The sequence below is a fragment of the Lontra canadensis genome, unplaced genomic scaffold (assembly GCF_010015895.1).
Source record: "Lontra canadensis isolate GAN:19392208 unplaced genomic scaffold, GSC_riverotter_1.0 scaffold36, whole genome shotgun sequence".
Lineage (NCBI taxonomy): Eukaryota > Metazoa > Chordata > Mammalia > Carnivora > Mustelidae > Lontra > Lontra canadensis.
The window spans coordinates 2,761,029-2,781,500 of record NW_022631030.1 but is presented as its reverse complement, the minus strand read 5'-3'; the positions used below and the strand labels follow the sequence as shown (position 1 = coordinate 2,781,500).

The window sequence follows — 20,472 nt, the reverse complement described above, 5'->3', positions numbered from 1 at the left end:
TCCTGCCTCGTGGCCTGTAATTTTCTGCTGGTATCAGAGGCTTGGGACCACCTCAGGGATATTAATTCCTACTTGTTCTTTGATCGTGTGACTGCTGATATGCCGGGATGCCCCCGGCCCCATGGCTGCTGGGTCACAAGGCCTTACGGGGAAATTACACAGAGGGGAAATTACACTGAGGCCCTCACAGGCTGGCTTCTTCCAGCGCCAGCGGCTTCCTGGGTTTCTGCTGCTGTCACCCCCTCCTGCCCCGCCATCCCCGCTCAGCTTCCAGTCCTGGGGGGGAGGGGGGCAGTGACTACCTCTAACTTATTATAGGCCAAAGACGTAGAGCTCAAACTGGAGCTCAAAAGGAGCTTTCTCCTTTCCTTCACTTTCAACCCCTTCCCCTCCACACCCCCACACACATGTCCCTCGGAAGACTCCAGAGAGAGACATACAGAGATAGTTGGGCTCGGTGGATGGGTGTCCAGCATTGGACCTGGATTCACTTCCTGGGTCTGCGCTGCAGACAACAACTTGTCCAACCTCTCTGAGCCTCGGTTTTCTCATCTATACACTGGGGATGACAATACCCATCTGGCAAGGTTTCAGTAAGGCACTAAGTGCAGTGCCTGACACAGTCGTAGGTGGTCAGTTAATCCCGTTTTCCTTCCCTGCTCTTACAAAGACTGGAATTTAGTGGGGGTGGGGAATATAGTTTTGAGAATTTACCAAGAAATTATCGTTTCAACCCTAAGTTATATCCCCAAGCTCTTTCCTCGCGTGGATTCGCTCTGACCTTTGCCCTCCCAAGTTTCTTTCTCTCTATACGTCTTTAGGGACTTGATGCAGAGGAGACTTATAGCCTCCTTAACCCAAAACATTAATTACTAGAAAGCTCAGCATATTGGATGAATCCCAAGAAGAGGAAGCAGGAAAGAAGAGGCTTGCCTGACCTAGGCCCCTCAACTGTGATTGAAGGCAGAGCAGAGAGACATCCTGAGAAAGAGACCACACCCAGAATAGGCCATGGCCAGGGGCAAGAGGGTCGTGCTGGGAGGAAACCCAGACTCTGGGTTAGCAGGGCATTTTTAGGGAGAGGCAGAGATATAGGGAGGCCAGAGCCTAGAGGAGTTGACCCACCACAGAGATAGCTAGGATATTGCTAGAGTTAGAAGAGGGGAGGCCAGAGCTAAATCTGGGTTGATTTGGAAACAGTTTTATGATTGATTACTCAGAAAAGTATCAGAGAGTGAGAGGTGGGAAATTGTACCTGTCTGGTGAATGAGCTCAGCACTCCACGTGCTGGGACCACTCTGCACACGGTGGGGAGGCAGCATGTGCCCGGGGAGCTGGTGGGGCCAGAGCTGCACTCAGAGGACCCGGGCCAGTGTCACCACCGGAAATATACGTGCACGAAGAACATAACCGGTGCTCACATCACTGGTGAAGCCTGCACTGTGTGTCCAGCCTAAGGTAAAGCCTTTGCCTGCTTTCGTCCACCATGAAAGATGGCCTTTGTCCATAGCTAAGGTCAATAAACAGACCCCGGGCTTGCAGGCCGGGGCTGTTGGAAACCCCTAGGGTGATTTGAGGCTTCTGTCCTTAAGGTGTTGTGGAATCAGACAGTCTGGGTTCCAATCCCAATTATGTTGTTTTCTAACTGTGTGACCTTGGGCGAGTATCTGAATCTCCACGAACCTGGTTTCCTTATCTGTAAGATAGGGATAATCTTGTGTGTGAAGCCTCTTGCACTCTGCTTGGCACTTAATGGAAATCCATAAATGAGAGACGTCCCTCCCACCCCCCTCGTCCCTCCCCCGTGCACTGGCACCAAGGAAGACAAGCTTTTTTAAAGATCGTGAACAAAAACATCGTGAGTGATAAAAGCCTGGTAAGGGATACAGGTACCCCAGGTTAGGGGAGGAAGAGGAGGACAAGGCCTGGGGAGGGGAGGGGAAGTTCCCAACAGGTAGGCTGTCATTTCGAGCTTAAAGGTGGGGAGATGGCACAGTGGTGGGGAGAAGCGCTCGGGCCGGTTACTGTGGGGGGCAGAGTGCTTGTGCCTCTCATCATTTCAGTGAGATAGCCTCGCTTGGAGAGCTGATGAGACACGGAGGCTGAAGGGACTGTGAGCATGTCTGCCTTTCCTGACAAGCACCCTGGCTGGCTTTGCTGATGGGCCACACCGTTGGGGCGATTAGCCTGTAAATAGAAAAGCTGGGTGTTCACAATAATGGAATTGCCTCCGCTGTCTGAGCGGTGTCAGAGGATTTTCATGGGTTCTAAGAAGGGGGATGCAGGATGCAGGAGCAATCCTGAACCACCAGCCCCAGTGGTTACTCCCAAGTCCTGAGAAGCTTCAAATCAGCATCGGGTGGGTTCTCCTTCCCCAGAAGCTGTGCAGTAAGAATAACAAGAGCTAATGTTTATCGGGCAGTTGCCGCACAGGTCCCGGGCCAGGCACTTGCATGTTTGCGACAACTTCGACTCTGTGATTCGTACTATTATTAGCATAGGTTTATCTATGTTTCTCAGAGGAAACTGAGTCACAGAGGTTAGGTAACCTGAACAAGGTCGCACTGTGGAGCCAAGGTCAGTGTGACATCAGAGCCCAAGTACTTAACCACAGGGGTAAAAAGTCTCAGATTCATGCACTCATCCATCTGTCTATCCATCCACCCACCCACCCACCCATCCACCCATCCAAGCATCCATCCATCCGTCCATCTATCTGTTCAACAAATATCTTTAAGCACCACCCCCATGCAGGTGTTGAACCCAAAACTGACCCCAGAGTAACGGAGCAACCAAGCCGTCGTGGAGGTCATGATCTCATTCATGGGTATGCCCTTGACCAACTTCAGCAAGAGCCAGACTTGGGCCATACCAGGGACTGGGAGGCAGCGATGACGGGCCTACCAGCTGCTCTTGGCCTTCGGGGACTCTGGCCACTCATCATGGGAGCTTCTTCTCTCTGCAGCATGTGGACGCAGGTGGCCTCTGAACCAGACAGTCTCCTGGGGTGGAAAGACAGTAAATCAGGAGGCAAACCTAGGAAGGACAGAGGGATGGTCTTCACTGCCATCCCGGTGCCCTTGGAGCCACATCGGAGGGCTTTGAGAGGTCACAGTACCACGCTCCTTGTAGCCAAACACCCTTCTGGAACACTGTAAGACCAGCTGATTCATTCTTTCTCTAACTCCCCAGTCGTCACCACACTGTCCAAAGGAAGGACTGGGACAGAGAGAGGAGGCAGCTCCCTGAGACTTCACTGCAGCCCTGTATTACTCCCCCATTACAGAAGAGAAGGCTGGGGGGCGAGGCCTTCCTGTCCAGGACCCAGTCCAGGTCACACAGCAGCTAAGCGGGGGGGGGGGGGGGGAGTGCTTCCGATGGCAGATAAGTGCCCTGTAGCATATTCCCAGAAGTCGCAGGGGCGAGGAAGGGGGACATGAGGTATCTGTAAGGAACCCGCATTCTATCTGGGAATACAAGAATGGCTCTTGTGGGCTGGCTAGGGAACAATGTAAATGTGAGAGCGGAGGCCCTCCAGGGTCCCACGGTGTGGCCTCACAGGTGGAGCCGTGTACTGTCTGGAAAAGGAGAGAGAATCTGCATTAGCTGGGCTTTCCAAGAGGACGTCCAGAAGAAAGAGGGTTCAAGGAGGGTCTTATAGGGGTGCAGGGGAGGTGAGTGGCCCTCCCTATGGGAAGGAGCTGGTGGGGATGCCCAGGAGAGGGCAGTGTGGCGGGAAGTGACTTAGCCAGAGTGAGGCTCTGGATTCGGACAGCCCAGCTCTGTGATGTGGGGCAAACTGCTTTGAGCTTTCTGATGGTCAGTTTCCTCATCTATAAGAGGGGAGGGGAAACCTCTCCCTCTGTAAGGCCATAGCAAGGAGTGAATGAGAGAGCGTGTCAGGAAGAGCCCCTAGCTTGGTGCCTGGAAGCCGTCCCATTGTCCTGAGCCTCTGGTGCAGAGAGGGCTGGGCCTATGGCAGGGGTCAGGACCTTCAAAGGGCCTGCAGTCTAGGGACGGTGCCAGGCTCCTGGTGACTCAGTGCACACTTTGTCACAGCTGGGATGGTGCACAGGGAAAGAGGACCTGAGGCAGATGCGTGGGGAGGGTCTTTTCAAGGAAGGGAGAGTGAGCTGAGCTCCATCGGGGGAGTGGTCAGCATGCACTTTGGGAAGGAAGGGGGCAGGTGTCCCAAGGGGCCAGGGTTGGAGGAGGAAGAAGCTGGGATTTCTGGAGGAGCAGAGGAAGGCCCCCGTGGCTGGAGTTGGAACCACCCATCAGGGATCAGCGGAAGCATGGTGGGCTTTGATGCTCTGTAAAGGATTTTGGTCTTTATCCTGAGAGAAATAGGAAGCCACGGGGTGGTTTATGGCGGGATCAGATGTCCATTTTAAGAGGCTGTAGCTTTAGGGAGGGATATGAATCAAACGAGGCCCCAGCAGGTGTGGACGTGTAGTTGGGGCCTTGATGCAGAGTTGGCTGATCACGATATGCGCAAAGTGCTATGGGGTGAGTGCTCGCTGCGGAGGCCTGGGGGGCTAGAGGGGTCAGAATGGATCTCTTACCCCACCCACGATAAAAGGAAAATCTCAGCTACTCCATGACCCATGGTGGTTCCAGCTGTGGCATGGTCATTGTGGGGAGGGTGGAGAACAGAGTTGAGAGCCACACATGGGAGGTGAGCCCTTGGGGGGCAGTCACCGTCCATCTGCCCCAGGCCCAAGGACACAGGGTCCCCCTCCCTGTCGGCCGCCTGGCTATCGGGGTTCTGTAGAAGCAAGGCTGCTTTCCCGGATTGTAATAATAGTTATTTCTATTACACCATGAACATCTGACACATGGAGCGAGGCGCTCGGAAGCCCCCCCAGCGGGTAACATAAAAGTGGGGGTGGGGGCTCCGGGGAGGCTGGGAGGCCATGTGCAGCCGGAGGAGGACGGGGAAGAAAGAGGCTTATTTCAGCACCCTGTTATTACAGCATCTTGTTTTCATAGTTTGTTCAACAGACCTCTCTCCCTCTCCCTCCTCCCCCCTCGCCTCTCTCTTTTTCATCTTCCTCTCTCAGCAAATCCATTTAAATGCAATTCTATTCTTAAAGCGCCCCTCTCATGCATGTCTAATGAATGTCAGGGAAATGCTATTACAATGGGGCTGAGGAGGATCCGATCAGCAGTGTATGTACAAGTCATTTGAAAGGAAGCCTGGGAGTGCTCCAGCTTTATTACAGCATAATTAGAAATAAAATCTTGTTGCAATAGGAGAATGAGAGATGTGTGCTAATCCTGGGGTAGGGAAGGATAGAGCTGTATTTGGAGAAAGGGACTCAGGGAGAGAGGAGACCAGCCACTGCTCCTCGGTCTCCCTCCGCCAGAACTCTCCTGCTGGCTCCCCTCCCCAATACCGTCCATCTCAGCACCCCCTGGGAGCTCCAGGTCCTGGGCAGTGCCCCGGAGACAATGCTGATGCCCTCCTAAGTCTCAGCTGCCCAAAGCAGTCAATCCACCAGGGCTCCCAGGAGCTGAGTCTGGTCCCTCCCTGGGAATCCACACCGTCCTCCTTGCTCAAGATGCCAGCTGGTGGGCAGCTGGGAGGTGGTGGGAATGGTCTACAGCACCCTGTGCGTGCAGGCCAAGGCCCAGGGCAAGTGGTGAGAGCCCCCCCACCCCACTGCTATGAGAATTATACATTCCCTTATCCATTAACTCATTCAGTTATTCAGTAACGACTAACTGACTCACTCTTACGTGACAGGCACTGCGTTGGGCATATTCTTTATTTCATTTAATTCTCCCAGGAAATAGGTTCAGAGAGGTCCAGGGGCTCACCCAGCACCTTCCAGCAAGGAAGGGAAACACGGTTCGAACCCACGCCCTTTTGAATCCAGATGGGGCCTTTTCTGCTCCACAATGCTATCAACATCCTGGGCCCCCAAGAGACCTCAGGTTCCCATCCCTCCAGTGACCCCATCTCTTATAGGGGCCAAAGGCAGAGATAAAGATAGGAAACCTGGCCCATCTCCCCTCCAGGGTAGACATGGGGACTCCGGGCTGGTGGCAGCTCAGCATGGTCAGGCTAGGACGACTATGCGGGTCAGGCGCTGTTATACCCTTGTAGACCACTCTGGACCGGGGTGTTGAGACCACGTTGGCTCCTGTGCTCAGCACTCCTCAGAGCTCTCGCCGAGATGGGGTTAAAAAGAGAGACACACCCTCCCCCCACCCTTGCCGGGCCAAGTGGAGGGAAATTGTAGAATCACGAGGAAGTGAGGCTTGGGAGATCCCTTCAAAACAAGTCCCTTCAAATGGTCCCATCTCCTCATTCATCAGTTAGGGAAATGGGCCCAGGGGGAGCACTGCAACTTGTCAAAAGTCCCCCAGCAAATTGGCAACTAGGCTTCTCATCTCCCAGGCCAGTGCTCTCAGCCCTACCAGGCCTGCCTCTGCATAAGCCTTTCCACGGAAGAGACTCTTATAAATGACATTTCTAGGTCATCGTGCTCTTACAAGCAAAACCTCCACTCTTTCTGGAAGACCACGGCTGGGTAGAGGTGTGCGATGTAGAGATGAGGAGATCGCCTCGGCGCTTCCAAGTTAGCCAAACCCTAGAGCTAAGCGTGGCCCGTGGCTGGATCCAGCCAGGAAAGTATGACTGCTGTGGTCAGCTCTGGGTCCCTCCAGCCTTGCGGGGGAACAGAGTCTGGGTCACACCCCGTGAGAACCAGATAAGGTCGGCATCTCTCTGTAGTTCCATATCCTCCTCTTTGACCACTCGCTTTCTCACCTACAGGGGTAGCAGTGGGCACAGAAGGGCATAGGCCTTCTTGCAAGGCCTCCTGGGAACACGTGGTCTGTTATGAAGCCTGACCCACCCACCAAGCCCCAGCCCAGCCTGGCATCACACCTTGAAGACAAACGGGAGGCCATGGTGCCTTCCCCAGCACCTGGGAGCCCTAATGCCAGGAAGCAGGCAGGTAGAGCTGCCCCCTGGTGCATGGAGGTTATGGAATTGTGAGGCGCTCTGGCTTAGCTCCCCACTGGAACCTTCGCTCTAGCATTTGCTCATGCTTCCCGCCGGCCAGAGGCAGGGTGAAGTTTCTGGCTCTGCATACCTTATCCAAGTTTCATAGCAGAGGTCCTACCTCCCCTCCATCTAGCCTTCTCATGCCCCAGATGCGTGCACGCTTCCAGACTTGAATTCCATTTGGAAAGGGAAAGACTAGCCACGTGCACCTCTAGGCCCCAGTCTCCTTGGGTGCCCTGTGCGATGGTAGATGAGGTTTGGGTGTTTGAAAGGAAGTGCAGACAAGGCCCTACCTGGGATCAAAGGCCCATTCCCCGGGCCAGCTTCCCGCCCATGCCACCCCTGCACAATGCCTCCTCTGCTCCTGGTACCTACCACCCACTAAGGGGTCTTGGCTCGGTCTCTCCGCACCCCTCCTGCTCTCAATGTCTACACCCAGCCTGTGTGGTGTACTCGATGACCTTCAGGACCAGCTGGCCTCTGTCCTTCTCCCCATTCCTGCCCAGAAGCCCTCCCCACAGTGTCTTCACACAGAAGGACCCAGATGTGGGATCTTAGTGCTGGAAGGGTCCGCAGGGAACAGCGTGTCTGGACGAGGGGTGTGTCCACGACAAAATGACCAGAGTGGCAGGTCCGGTTTCTCCTGAGTCCTCTCCTCTTACCAACGGCTGCCCTGTTGCTGTGTCCTCGGAGTCTTCCCTCTGTGTGCCTACAGCCCTGGCATCTCTTCCTCCTCCTACAAAGACACCAGTCCTGGTGGATCCATGCCCCACCCCTATGATCTCTTTTAGCCTTAAGTACCTCTCTAAAGGCCCTGTCTCCTAAAAGAGTCACATTGGGGGTCAAGACTTCACATAGGAACTTTATGGGGACACAAGTCAGCCCATGACAGGGAGGCACTAGAACTTAGAGCCAGCCAGCACCCAGAGCTGGGACTGGAATCCACATTCCTGACTCAAATACTCTGTGCTATCCGCTATCCACTGTGTTGCAAATCTCTCTTGGGGTCCTGGGTGGAGGCCTTACAATCCTGGGGGTCCAGAGTCCAGGGGAAAAGAGGAGCCAGAATGGGTCTCGGCTTCCCTGGGGCTTTTGAAACCCAGGCTGGCAGTTTCCGCCAGGGTCTCACCATCAGCAGGACAGAAAGGAGTGAAAGGAGGATGCCCAGCAAGGTTGGCCCTAAATAGTGTTCTGCAGGCTACCCTGGTGCCGGATCCCCAGGCAGGGCTGATTCTACCCCCCAAAAGCATCAGCTACCCCCATCCACCCTGCCCCACAGGGCAGACTGCCTGGGAGGGAAGATCCGCCCTGCCCGGGGGTGAGCTGTCTCGTGCATCTCCGCGCGGCTGGCTGACCACGTTGTTTCTGTAAATCTGTGCTGGATGGAGCTGTAACTAGTAACCTGTATCGATCGCAATTACTCTTGTGGGATTGGGATGCCCCCGGGGGCCGATAGAGACACTTCAAGGCTTTGGCATCCTGAGGCTGCCCTGAAAGCAAACTTGCACGGACACAGGCCAAGTATCTCTTCTTTCCCAAGAGAGACTAAATGGTTTTTCTGATCCCGACCGAATCCTGGTCTCTGTGCAAATCTCTGTCCATTTCTTCCCACCTCTCTGTCCCCAGCTCCTTACCCTATTGTGTCCTATGACTTCCTTGCAGGGGTGAGGGCTGCGGGCCGAGCAAAAGACCCCTCCTTCAGTTTCCGGTTTTCTTGCTTTAGGGACCCCTGGGAGTCCAGGAGCCGAGAAGCCTCTCCCAGGAAGTGTTCCTACAGCCAGGATTCATTCATTCAGCACAATACACACAAAAATACCTGGGTCCCCATACATGTCTTAATCACGCCTGCCCTGTGTGTTTACACACTTTGTACAGTGGAAGCAGGCCCCCTGCCCCCGCAGGACATATAGTACAGGACATGTCCCGGCCGCTTTCACAAACTTTATCTCCTGGACCCTGCAGGAGAATCCTGTGAGATGAGCAAACCAGGGCTGTTAGGACCCCCAGTTGGGGGATGAGACAACAAAAGCCCAGAGAGGTCAAGGGATTTTCCCAAAGCCACACAGTTGGTAGGACTCAGGTCTCAAGCCTCGCATTTCGGACGGCAAGCATATGCTTCCCCCAAGCTGCCGGCCCCTTCTCTACCAGCTCTGCCCCAGCAGCCAGGGCCAGTGCCCCCGACGGTGCACGCGTGGTTGCACATGCACTCTGTTCCCCCCAGACGCACGCAGCCACCTGCCCGTGGCCCTGCCTTCCTGACAACACATGTCACGGCAGGCTTTGCTGCCTCTGTGTGAGGCCTCCCGGAACAGATGACTGCCTACTGCCTCTTACCTCTCACGTCACCACGTCACCACACGGGGGCCTCCCAGGGGACATGGCTCATCCGCTCTGTCCGTCCAATGCCTTCTGGTGCCGGCTTCAGGGCCTTCCTCCCCTTCCTGCTCACCCCCCATGCTGGCCACGGCTAGGGAGAGGGACGCCGCATCCAGAAGAAGCCAGGGGCCCGACCGCTGCCCTGAAGGGTCAGCCAAGTGCACCTCACCTGGGACAGGTTGGCCAGGGCGCCCTCTAGAACGCAGCTCATGCTCTCCCGGCAGCTGGGTTTGGGGAAAGCAGCTTGGGATTGGTTCCAGAGAGCCCGGGGGAGCCCCTGCTCTTCCTCTCACTAGATGCGTGACTCGAACTGGTTCCCACCTGAGCCATGGTCTCCTCCTCTGTACAACAAAAGCGCAGGTGCCGCCTGGGCTGGTGATGGCACTTCATGGGGGGACCCATGTGGGAGAGCTGGGCACCTGGGGGCACCCCGATTCAGGCACCTTGGGGTGTCTTGCTTGCTGAGTTTATAAAACCATTGAAGACACTTCGCCAGCTGGACCCAGATCAGTCTCCCAGCCCAGGCAGACTCTGCCCACCAAGGGTGTCTAAAAGGGACAAAGAGGGGAAGTGTCTGGCTATCAGCTCCTGCACATGGGTCTTCTTCCTCAAAGGCCCCAGCCATGGAAACCTCTAGCATAGGCAGGTGGAGTTTGCCCACAGCGGCTCAGGCCTCCTCCTCTGTCCGCAGAGGGGCAGACCGCCACCCTACCTCCACCATGGCATGGCATGGTCCGGTCTCAGAGTTGGGCCCCGGACATGTGGTTCCATCCGGGGACCACTGTTGTCAGGGGGTCTCTCCTCCGGGCGAGGGTTGCGTTTGCACTCCCATCCGCTACGGGAGAGATAGTTCCCTGGTTAGGGAAGGACGGTGGAAGGCCAGCCTCAGGCACACTGGAGAGGGGCTATCCCTGTTTCTCCTTCTCCCTGGGCAGGCTGTCCCGGGTCTCCATGTGCTTGAGTAGCTCCTGAGAAGGGTGAGGTCATTCCCTGAGGGGCTGCCCTCTGAAGATGAGTCAGACATGGCTTATACTCCAGAACCCCCGGCCAGGTCGCTCATTGTCTCCTTCCCTTTTGTTCGCGCCACACCATCCTCCACACGTCCCAGCCTGGACCCCACTGAGCTGGGGAGCCAAGACGAGCATTAAGCATTGGCTTAAGGGCGGGGGGGGGGGGCAGTGGGCCAAACCGTTATGGTACATCAGCAGGGGTTTTGGGGGGAGAGACCCCAGCGCACGGGGGACCTCGGAACAGGACTCCAGGCTGGAGAACCTGTTGTATCCCTCGACCGGACGTGCCTCCGCTCCTGCCCGGATTCCTCCATTCGCCGCATGTGCACTGAACATCTTCTATGTGCCAGCCGTGTTCTGGAGCTGGGTTACTAAAATAACTCCTTGCTGTCAGCGAGAAGCACCACGTGCTCTGAAGACAAACAGGCAGGGTAAGGAATTGGGCAGGGACACGGAGCACAGTCTAATTTTGAGAGAGGGGTCAGGCAAGGCCTTTGCAATGAGATGGTGTCTGAGCTGAGATCTGAATGGGGCTGGGAGTGAGTCAAGGAAAAAGCATTTCGGGCCCAGAAGGAGGACCGCAGCAAAAGTCCTGGGGTGGAAAGTAGCCTATAGACACAGATTTGCAAACCGCTGTAGGAGCTGATCTCCAAGGGGTCTTGCAGTTCTGCTGTCCTTTCAGTTAAGAATTTACAAATTTGGGGGCACCTGGGTGGCTCCGTTGGTTAAGCACCCAGCTCTTGATTTGGGCTCAGATCATGATCTCAGGGTCATGGGATCGAGCCCTGCATGGAGCTCAAGTCGGGCATGGAGCATTCTTGAGATTCTTTCCTTCCTCTCCCTCTGCCCCCTCCCCTTGCTTCCTCTCTCTCTCTCTCAAAAAAAACAATTCCTTACCCTGCCTGTTTAAAAATATATATATATATATATATATATAAATTTCTAGGAAGAAAGGGACCTTAAAGATGATCCAATTTCTTTCTCTTACTCAGTATTTAAATCCTCTCTGCAATATCTCAGCCAAGCATTTCCTCAGTCTCTACTTAAATACCCCTGGTGACACGAAACTCACTACTTCCTGAAAACACTCATTCCAATTCTTTATAATCTTGACTTTAAAATTTTTCTTATTTTAATTGCTGTAGAATCCATATAACATAAAATTTGCCATCTTCATTATTTTTAAGGCTTTAAGTTTTTGTTTCAGTAGCATTTCGGCTCCGTCTTGAGTTCAGAAATGTTTAAGTGCAGCTTTATCTCGCAAAACTGGAGCTCCGTACCCATGGAAGACTACTTCCCATTTCTTCTTCCCCAGCCCTTGACACCCACCATTCCACTTTCTGTCTCTACAAAGCTGACTGCTCTAGGTACCTCCTATCAGCGGAATCAGACCGTATTTGTCTTTTTGTGACCGCCTTATTTCCCTGAGCATAATGTCCTCAGGGTTCACCCACACCGTCACCTGTGTCAGAATGCCCTTCCCTTTGAACGCTGAGCAACATTCCATCCTGTGTCTAAACCACCTTTCCTGGTCCACTCGTCCATCAGCAGACACTTGGGTTCTTTCCACCTTTCACTAGTGTGATTAATGCCATGAACAGGTGAACAAAGTCCTTTTTAAGACCCTGCTTTTAATTTTTCCAGGTACACACCCAGAAGTGGAATTGTTAGGTCACGTAGTAATTCTATTTTTATTAATTTAAGGAACCTCCATCCTGTTTAACTTTGACTTTGGAAAGCTCAAACATAATTATTTTCAAAAGTGATTGGATATAGCAGACACAGTGATTAGCAGTGGCAAGAGGTTTGCCAGATGTAGAAACGCTCAGAATTGGGGGTGCGCTAATCTGGGAAGGCTTCTTGGAGGAGGTAAAATTAGAGCTGGTATCTGACTTTGCTTTGTTGCTGTTTCATCATGAGCAACATGCCGATAAAACTACCTTCAAGTTTTGGGAAGTGTCATTCATTCGTTCTAGAAATATTTATTTCTAGAGCACCCACTTTGCAATCAGCACTGCTTTCACACTGAGTGAAATGAGAGACTATTGGAGGGCTTTGAGGAAAGGAGCCACATAATCTGACTCCGGTTTTAAAGGCTCACTCGGGCTGTAGGTTGGGAACAGATGGAGGAGGGACAGGAGCCGAAGCAGGGAGCCAGGCAGGAGGCTGCTGTCCCTGCTGTATTTGGTCATTTCTGTTCCCTTGCTTTAGGGGCTAGGAGTGGGATCCGTGGAGCCCATACCTTCCTGCAAACCCTCAGCTCCTTCTTCCTCTTCTGCCCAGCACCCTCTTCCTACCAAACAGACCCTCCTACCTGCCTCTGAGCGCAGAGAGAGGCCCAGCCTCTGCAGAGGGCAGTCCCCTCTCCCCCCGCCACTTGCAGCCCCCTGGAGCTGCCAGGAGCTCCAAGATTTCTAGTGTTCCTTTCTCCTGCAGCTCTGGGGAGTCTCTGAGGCCCAGCTGTTTGACCTTTTAGAAAAAGACCAAGAAGATGCTGTTGGTTCACTTAGCCGCTGTGTGCAGGACCTCTGCATTACCAAGGGCAGGCGTCCCCTTTCTTTATGGCCAAGCTCCTGATGGGGAAGGATGGGGAGAATTTGCAGGAAGCCCAGCCACAGGGACCGAGCGCCCCTCATCTCCTTGAGGTTGGGTCACTTGGATTGAGGGTGATGGAGCCCCGCCAGTGTGCCAAGGCCTCTCACAAGCTGCATTTCATCTGGCTCTCCCAATGGCTCCGTGACGTAAGGTCTATTTATTATCTCTGTTTTCCTGAAGGGGAAACGGGACTCAGAAGCTGAGCGCCATCAGAGAAACATTGGTTGTCAAAGGGAAGGGGCCTCGTGAGTTTCTCTTACCCCACGGCTCTCTGCCCCACCTGCACGTTTTGGGACCTGAAAAGCTTTCTTTAAAGACCAATTTCTTCAGAGACCACACCCCCAGAGATTCTGAGTTTAATTTTAAAAGCTGCTGAGATGATTCTAATGTCCAAGCAGGGTGGGAAACACACATGTACCCCACCTCCCCCCTCTTTTTTGCAGGAGGGACAACTGAGGGCCTGGGAGACTCCTGGACCCCCTGCGGCCACCCGGTGTCTGTTTCCCAGGGCTGTCGTAACAAGTTACCACAAACCCGATGGCTTAAAACAGCAGAGATTTACCATGTCATGGTTCTGGAAGCCAGAAGCCTCGGGTCAGGGTGTCCGCACGGCGTGCTCCCTGTCCCGGCTCTAGAGGGGAATCTTCCTGGCCTCTTACACAGCTTCTGGGGTGGCTGGCAATGCCACATTTATTGCCTTATAAATGCATCACCCCAGTTTCTACGTCTATCTTCACATGGCCTTCTCTCTGTGCTCATGTGCCTGTGTCCAAATCTCCCCGTTTTTAGAAGAGGACAACTCACACTGGATTTAGAACCCACGCCAATCCAATATGACCTCATCTGAACTTGATTATGTTTGCAAAGATCTTGTTTCCAATGAGTTCCCGTTCATAGACCCTGGGTGGGCATTCATTTTGGGAGATACTTTTGAACTCAGTGCACAGTCCATCGTTAGTGGCAGCACCAGGACTCCAATCCAGCCTCCTAAATCCAGTCCTGGGCTTGGACCCTCTTTATCCTCCTCTTCTCACTAATGGCCTCCATCAGGTCTCCCCACCCCTCGCCAGCCCCCAAGATAACACCTTTCCTGGTGGAAGAACATTGTCTTCTAACCATGGAATCCCAAAAGGCAGAGACCAGGTCCAAGACCTCTCCATGGAGTGCAGTCCAGGACCTAAGGATGCCCCATAGAGACTTGATAAACCAAACTGAATTGAATGTATGAGTGCTCTCTTACATTATAAGGTATAAGGTAGTGAGGACCCCACTGACAGAAGCAACCAAGCAGAGGCTGCTGATCTTATGTCCCTATGAGAAGGGCTGCCATTCTAGGAGAGTCAGTCTAGCACAGAGCTTTGGAAGAGCATGGGAAGTAGACTGATCATCTAGACTTTGCCATTTACTAGCTGTGTGACTGTGGGTAGGTTATGTAACCTCTCTGTGCTTTGCTTAGTAAAAACAATAGTATCCATTTCAAAGCGTTATGGGAATTGCATAAGATAATGTTTATGAAAGCCTTGCCCTGACATGTAATAGGTCCTCAATAAATATTGAGCTTACAAAAGGAGAGGCCCACTCCAGATCACCAGGAAGAAGGACGGTAAAGCAGGGTGGAGAATTTGTAGTAATAGTAAAAAGAAAAAAGGAACCACACACTGTGCATCCCTGGTCACCGGCAAGTTCACAGGCGATGCTACAGCCTTTGGCAGGTGACAGTCCAGCAGCATCAAAGCAGTCCGCATTTAAACACAGACCCGTATCCCAGACTTAGAGCCTGAGGGAAAGCAACCTCCTGGCGTACGCCCATGGCGACACTGCTGGAATTTGGGGTGGAACGGTATTGATGACCAAAGATGTCTCCTGGCCCCTGGCCACCTCATGCCGTTAGTACCTCCCAGTCTCGGTGTCGACCAAACATGATCCCAGACACGCATTTCCATATGGCCTCAGGATGGGGGCTGGCCATGGAGGTCATGGCTGCCACTCCCCTTCCTCCAGCCGGACCCAGCCTACCCGGAGAAGAAGGAACCAGGATGAGGGATAACTTCTCCTCTACCCGTTCCAGGGATGGCCGGTCCCATTTGGAGTGTGGAGTAGGGGCTGCCCGACTACGAGGCCACGCCATCAGAGCCAGCCCTGGAGGCCAGCTGTTCTGTGGATCCCTGGCCCCTCCGGACCCCCCACCAGCTGGCTGTGCCGGCCCCATCCCACACCGTATGCCACTCACTCCACCGGCCTCTTGCTGCTCCCTTCCCCAGCAGGGCCCATCATCTGATTCTCATCAAACATGCACAACCGATGTTGCACAAGTCCCCCCCAGAGGGGATTAACATAATACCCCTGATTTCTCCTTCCCCTCTCTCTTCCCCTCTCTCGAGCAAGCAAGCGCTGTGCCTCCCCCTGGCTGCGGCCCGCCTTTGTTTCACGAGGAGCGATATACTGTGTCTGGAAATGTTACTGCAATTAAATATGCACAAGAAGGGGGGAAGGGAGGGGGGAAATGAGGACAATGAAGGATGTGAAACATCAGACACAGCAGCTGCTTGTTGCCATAGAAACCCCAGCTCCCCATCACCATCCCCGCAGCACCCCTTCCCAGCTTAAAATTCCAGTAGGACCAAGTGCACCGTCGTCCTGGGGTGCTGGGGGCCACGGGATCACAGGGTCCAAGCTGCTGGGGCTGGAGCACCTGTAGGCTGCTGAGGTGGATTTGGGGGTCTCTCCCCCCGCAAACACACACCTCCAACCAGATACTTCTGATTGGCAGTAACACCCTCCAGTAGTTCTGCATTCCAGTCCCAGTTACATAATAAATCACGGGAGAGCTTCCGCATTTGACTTTGGGATGTCACAACATGGAGACAAAACGGCACATTCAGAGTCTGGTGGGGAAGCCAGGCTTTCTCTGTGCTTCCCTCGGGTCCTCTCCGACGGCTGGCAGCAAGGCTGGGCTCCCTCCCGCTTCCTTCTCGTGTCTCACCCACAGCACTGAGTGGGGGTCTGCAAGGTGCAGTCTGGGTGCTGGAGAGGGCGTGGTGGGGGTCCAGAGGACAGGCAGGCTGCCAGATGGCCCAGTGTTCTTCGAGGGGTGTGGCCCCAACAATCTGCCGCTCAGTGGGGAACCATGCCGCTCGGTGGGGAGCCAGACCTAGGGCCACACGATCAGGTATCCAAGGGTGGAGAGATGGCAGTGGTCAGACCAGGCCTTAGCTGAGTGTGAGCTGAGTGGGAGGTAGGGTGTAATGGGGCTGCCTCCCACTCCAGCGCATCCCCTGAAAAAAGCAAACCGTCTTGGGCCGGGCATTGGTAGTCGCACTCTATCCTGTGCTGGTCATGTAAGGCTCATAGTTAGGTACCCCCCTGGCACCTAGTAGGTCTAATCCTATGCAAAGGTGGATGGGAGATAGGGAGGGGAAATTCAGAGATTGGTAGATAAACCAACATTCATTAAGAAACAAGAGATCATCCATTTTGAAGAAGTTCCTTGAGACCGTATTAAATAAATATAAAAGATATAGCTTCGCCTGATGAAAAGTCGAAGGGCGTCACAGCTCCTTTCCAGTTGGTGAGGGAGGTGTCAGTGACGCAGGTTCGGGCTAGTTCCCTAGGGCTCCGGGGAGTAGATCCAGGATCCGTGGAGGGAGCCACCAGGAGACCATTCGTGACCAAGGAAGATGTCTCTAAAAGTCAGAGCTATCTGCTCTGGAGTGGACCACTGAGAGAGGTAGTGAGTTCCCCAAACCCAGAGACATTCAAAGGAAGGCTGGAGAACCTTTGTCAATGATGCAGTCAGGCACTTTCAGCTTTCAGCCCTACAATTCTATAACATTCCTTGTCACCAAGTGTCATTAGGCGAGATCCCATTTCCCTGGTGCTGAGGCTGGTGCTCCGGGGTGGTGGGACACCACAGGATGTTTCTGAGAGCCAGTGTTCAGAGCTCTCATCATTGGTTGAGGGGGTCATCAGCCCCCAGGTGGGAGGAAGCAGACCTCTAAATAATAGGAGTTGAAGGGCATGGAGCCACCCAAAGTGTTTCCTTATGAGAGCCTGGCATTCGAATGTTAGCAGGTCCCTCCAGTGGAGTCAGCATGACCCTCTCCCCTATAGCTCCTTTTTTAAAACACTGTACGGTCTTGATTCCAGTGCCCACTTCTGGTGGAAATGGCAGCCTAGGGTCTTTTATGCCTGTCTGGGGAAGCAGCCTAGTCCCCAGAGAGCAGGCAGAGGGACCCAATCAGCATCTCACTCTCAGTCTGTCTGGACCTTGGGTGGGAGGGCGCTGTCTTGGGCTTAGGGCATCTGAAGCTAAATGCAATCCCCGCCCCAGCTGGCAAGTCCATATTCTCCCCTTTTAAAGTGAGCCCTGACTAGGCTCAAGTTCAGGGTTTGCCTTGGGACCTCAGACAAGGAAATCCACTCCACCGCTAAGTGGCGTCAGGTGTCATAATCCGCAAAATGGGTGTCCTATCCCGTGTCCTTCCGGCTTCCCTGCCGAGTCCTGACAATAAGACCGTGGAAGGACCGGGAAAAGTAAAGCACAGAATGAGCGTTCGAGAACTGAGTATTGAATGAGTGTTGTAACCCTGGCTCTCCACGTCCCCACCGCTAGCATAGGTAGCCTCAGCAACTGTTCGCTGAGTGAATGGATGACAGAAACTCAGAGAAACGGGTTTAGGCTTGTCCTGGGCTCCATATGTGGGGAAAGCTGGGATCCAGAAGGCCTGAGTTCTGCTCTGCTTGTTGGTCGTGTGACTAACGATGGAGAGGACACCTCAGATGCCTGTAAGAACTGATGAGCATGGAATGTGAAGGAACTTTGCAAACCCTTGCCCAGAATTAGGAAAGATGAGGACTTGCTGTGCACCAGACACTTCATTATTATTTCAGTCCTGTGATGCATTATTTGCACCCCATTTTGTGGGTAAGGCTCAGAGACGTTAAGTGACTTTCCCAAGGTCACACAGCTATTAAGTGGACACGTCAGTTTGGAACCCAGATCTTGGCTGACTCTAAAGCCCACCATCCTTCTGTAAAAGTCGGAAACCTCTACACCTAAAGGGATAACAGTTCTGGGAACAGTTCTGGAAGGCAGCTGCCAGCCTGAGTGGCTTCTGTTGGCGTGCCCCGCCAGGGGAGTAATGGAGTATGTCTTGATTGTGTCTCCAGAAAACAGGTTTTTTATTACTCACCACGGCGGGCTGTACATCTCTGACGTGCAGAAGGAGGACGCCCTTTCTACCTACCGCTGCATCACCAAGCACAAGTATAGTGGGGAGACCCGGCAGAGCAATGGGGCCCGCCTCTCTGTGACAGGTAGGCAAGAGGGCTGCAGAGGGCACCAACCCACCCTGGGGATGGCTGTGTCCACGCCACGGATCTGGGACACTGCTGTGTACTTAGGTCATCAGGGGACTCAGAGAAGGAGATTAAAGAACAAAAATACAGGGCCCAGCAGGGCAGAACACGTCTAGTGTGGTTTGGGGTACACTTCGTGTAAGAACCTCAGAGTCTGCACCTAAGCAAGCTACATCTCCTGGAGAACTGATAATGAAGGTGAATGCAATCCATCTTCTCTTTCCCCTTTTTGCCTTTGCTGCCAGGAAGCTCATGAGTATAACCCAATGTTCAAACATAGTAACGATGAGGTTAGATTAGATAAGATATGGGAGGATTTTGTTCCTTCATGACTCTAAGTATTTTTTAAGATTCTATTTGCCCTGTTTTCAATGAGCCCATGTGTTTCTTCTATTATAGATTGAGAGTAGGAAGGATATAATCCATAAACAATAATATTTATAAACTAAAGAAAAGATTCTATTTCTGGAATGATTATCCCTTTTTCAAAGGGATAGAAGCTAAATTTTATTGAGTCCCCTGCGTACCAGATCTTATCTATTAGGCACCATAATATTCTCGTGAGGGGTACGCTGTTCTGTTTTACAGGTGAGAAAAAACAGATCTTAGGGAAGCCAAGCAACTTGCCCCAACTGTTTAACCTGTGGGAGGCAAAGCCAGGACGTTCCCTCTGCAGCCAGGGTACCACCCCTCTCTGCACGGAAGGGGTCATTTGAGCACACACACATGCCCCAGTCACAGAGTAAAGGAGGGCAGAGGGTCCCCCTCAAGGAGCAGTGCCTTTCTGGAAGCAGTGCTTTTCCAAACTCTTGACAGCAATCCACAGATAGACATTTTTATCATAACCTGTGCAAGGCACACTGATCGCTCCTACCATATGCATTTAAATGAACTCTGCTATTTCCTATTCTATCGTATCCAATTTTGATTTATCTAAATGCTGGTCGCAACTCACCAAATGGATTTCCTAAGTTCCTAACCGTTTGTGACCTACAATTTGAATATCTCTGCTGTGGAGGAGGTGGGGTTGGAGTGGCATGTGGAAGGAGGGTGAACCGATAACATGGTCGTTTTGGAGACCAGACTCACCCAATTGTGCAACCTGTCAGGGCTTCTGGAAAAGTAGCCTAACTAGAGGACCGACTAGAGGGTTCTGTCTCACTCTGACCGTCTGGGGTTTGGGGAGGATGACGCTGACCCTCAGATTATCTCTATCCAGACCCTCTCTCATTTGCCTAGCCCATTTGAGGAGCAGGAGACAAGAGGATAGGGCTCTCTGATCCCTCTTTGCGTCTCCAGCACCGGGCCCTGTGCCTGGCACATAGTAGGTGCTAAGTAAAGATTTGTGGACCTAAGCAATGCCAAGGGAAACTGCTGGTGGCTGCACTGAGGGCCTCTGTCTTTGTGGCGAGACTTTGGAATCTGCAGCCCAATTCCCTAATGTGTTAGAGTGGTTCCTTCAGAAGTATTGGGACTTGTTTGCATGCTGCTTTGCATCTCATTTGCATGCTTCTCATAAAACAGGGGAATGGTGCAGAAATCCCCTCTTCCTGCCAGCCTGCTTCTTTCTCCTGCACAAATATTTAATCCCTTCATCCTGCCAACTTCACCTCCACTTTTACTGGGGGAGTAGACAGGTGTCTCTCAAAAAAGACACCCTTTAAACGGGAGGGTGTGCCAACCCCAATCTCCTTCTGGTCTCCATTCCCCACCAGCTGTGGGGAGAAGGGGAGTTGGGGCAGGAAGAGAATGAGAGATGCTGTCAGAGATAAAGCCCAAATGAGAGACAGAAGTAAAGACAGGGAGGCCCCCCAGGCAGACAGAAGGCGAGAGGTGCAGGCACAGAGAGACAGAGGACAGGGAGAAAACAGAACAGAAGAAAACTTCCCAGAGGGACAAAGGCAGAACGGGAGCTGAAAGGAGCTGGAGGGACCTGGAGGGAAGGGAACAGAGGGAGCCAAGGGGACGGGGTCCCGGCGGTGACATGGTCCTGATATGATGTGGCATGACAAGGCATCTGCAAGCTGCTTGTCTCGGCAAAAGTGCAAGTGATACTGGAGGAAGGCAGTGCAGAGGGGGTGCGAGGGGGGCACGTCGGGGAGCTCAGGCCTCAGC

The 20,472-nt window shown here is 53.2% G+C and overlaps 1 protein-coding gene across 1 annotated transcript in view; it reads left to right on the top strand.

The window, feature by feature from the left end:
* The window catches only part of DSCAML1 (DS cell adhesion molecule like 1), a 338,974-nt gene that overhangs the window by 218,409 nt on the left and 100,093 nt on the right, over positions 1 to 20,472 (top strand). The window contains exon 4 of the mRNA XM_032868593.1: positions 18,169 to 18,315. Within this exon, the coding sequence (XP_032724484.1) occupies positions 18,169 to 18,315 (147 nt within the window). The remainder of the gene's footprint in view (positions 1 to 18,168; positions 18,316 to 20,472) is intronic.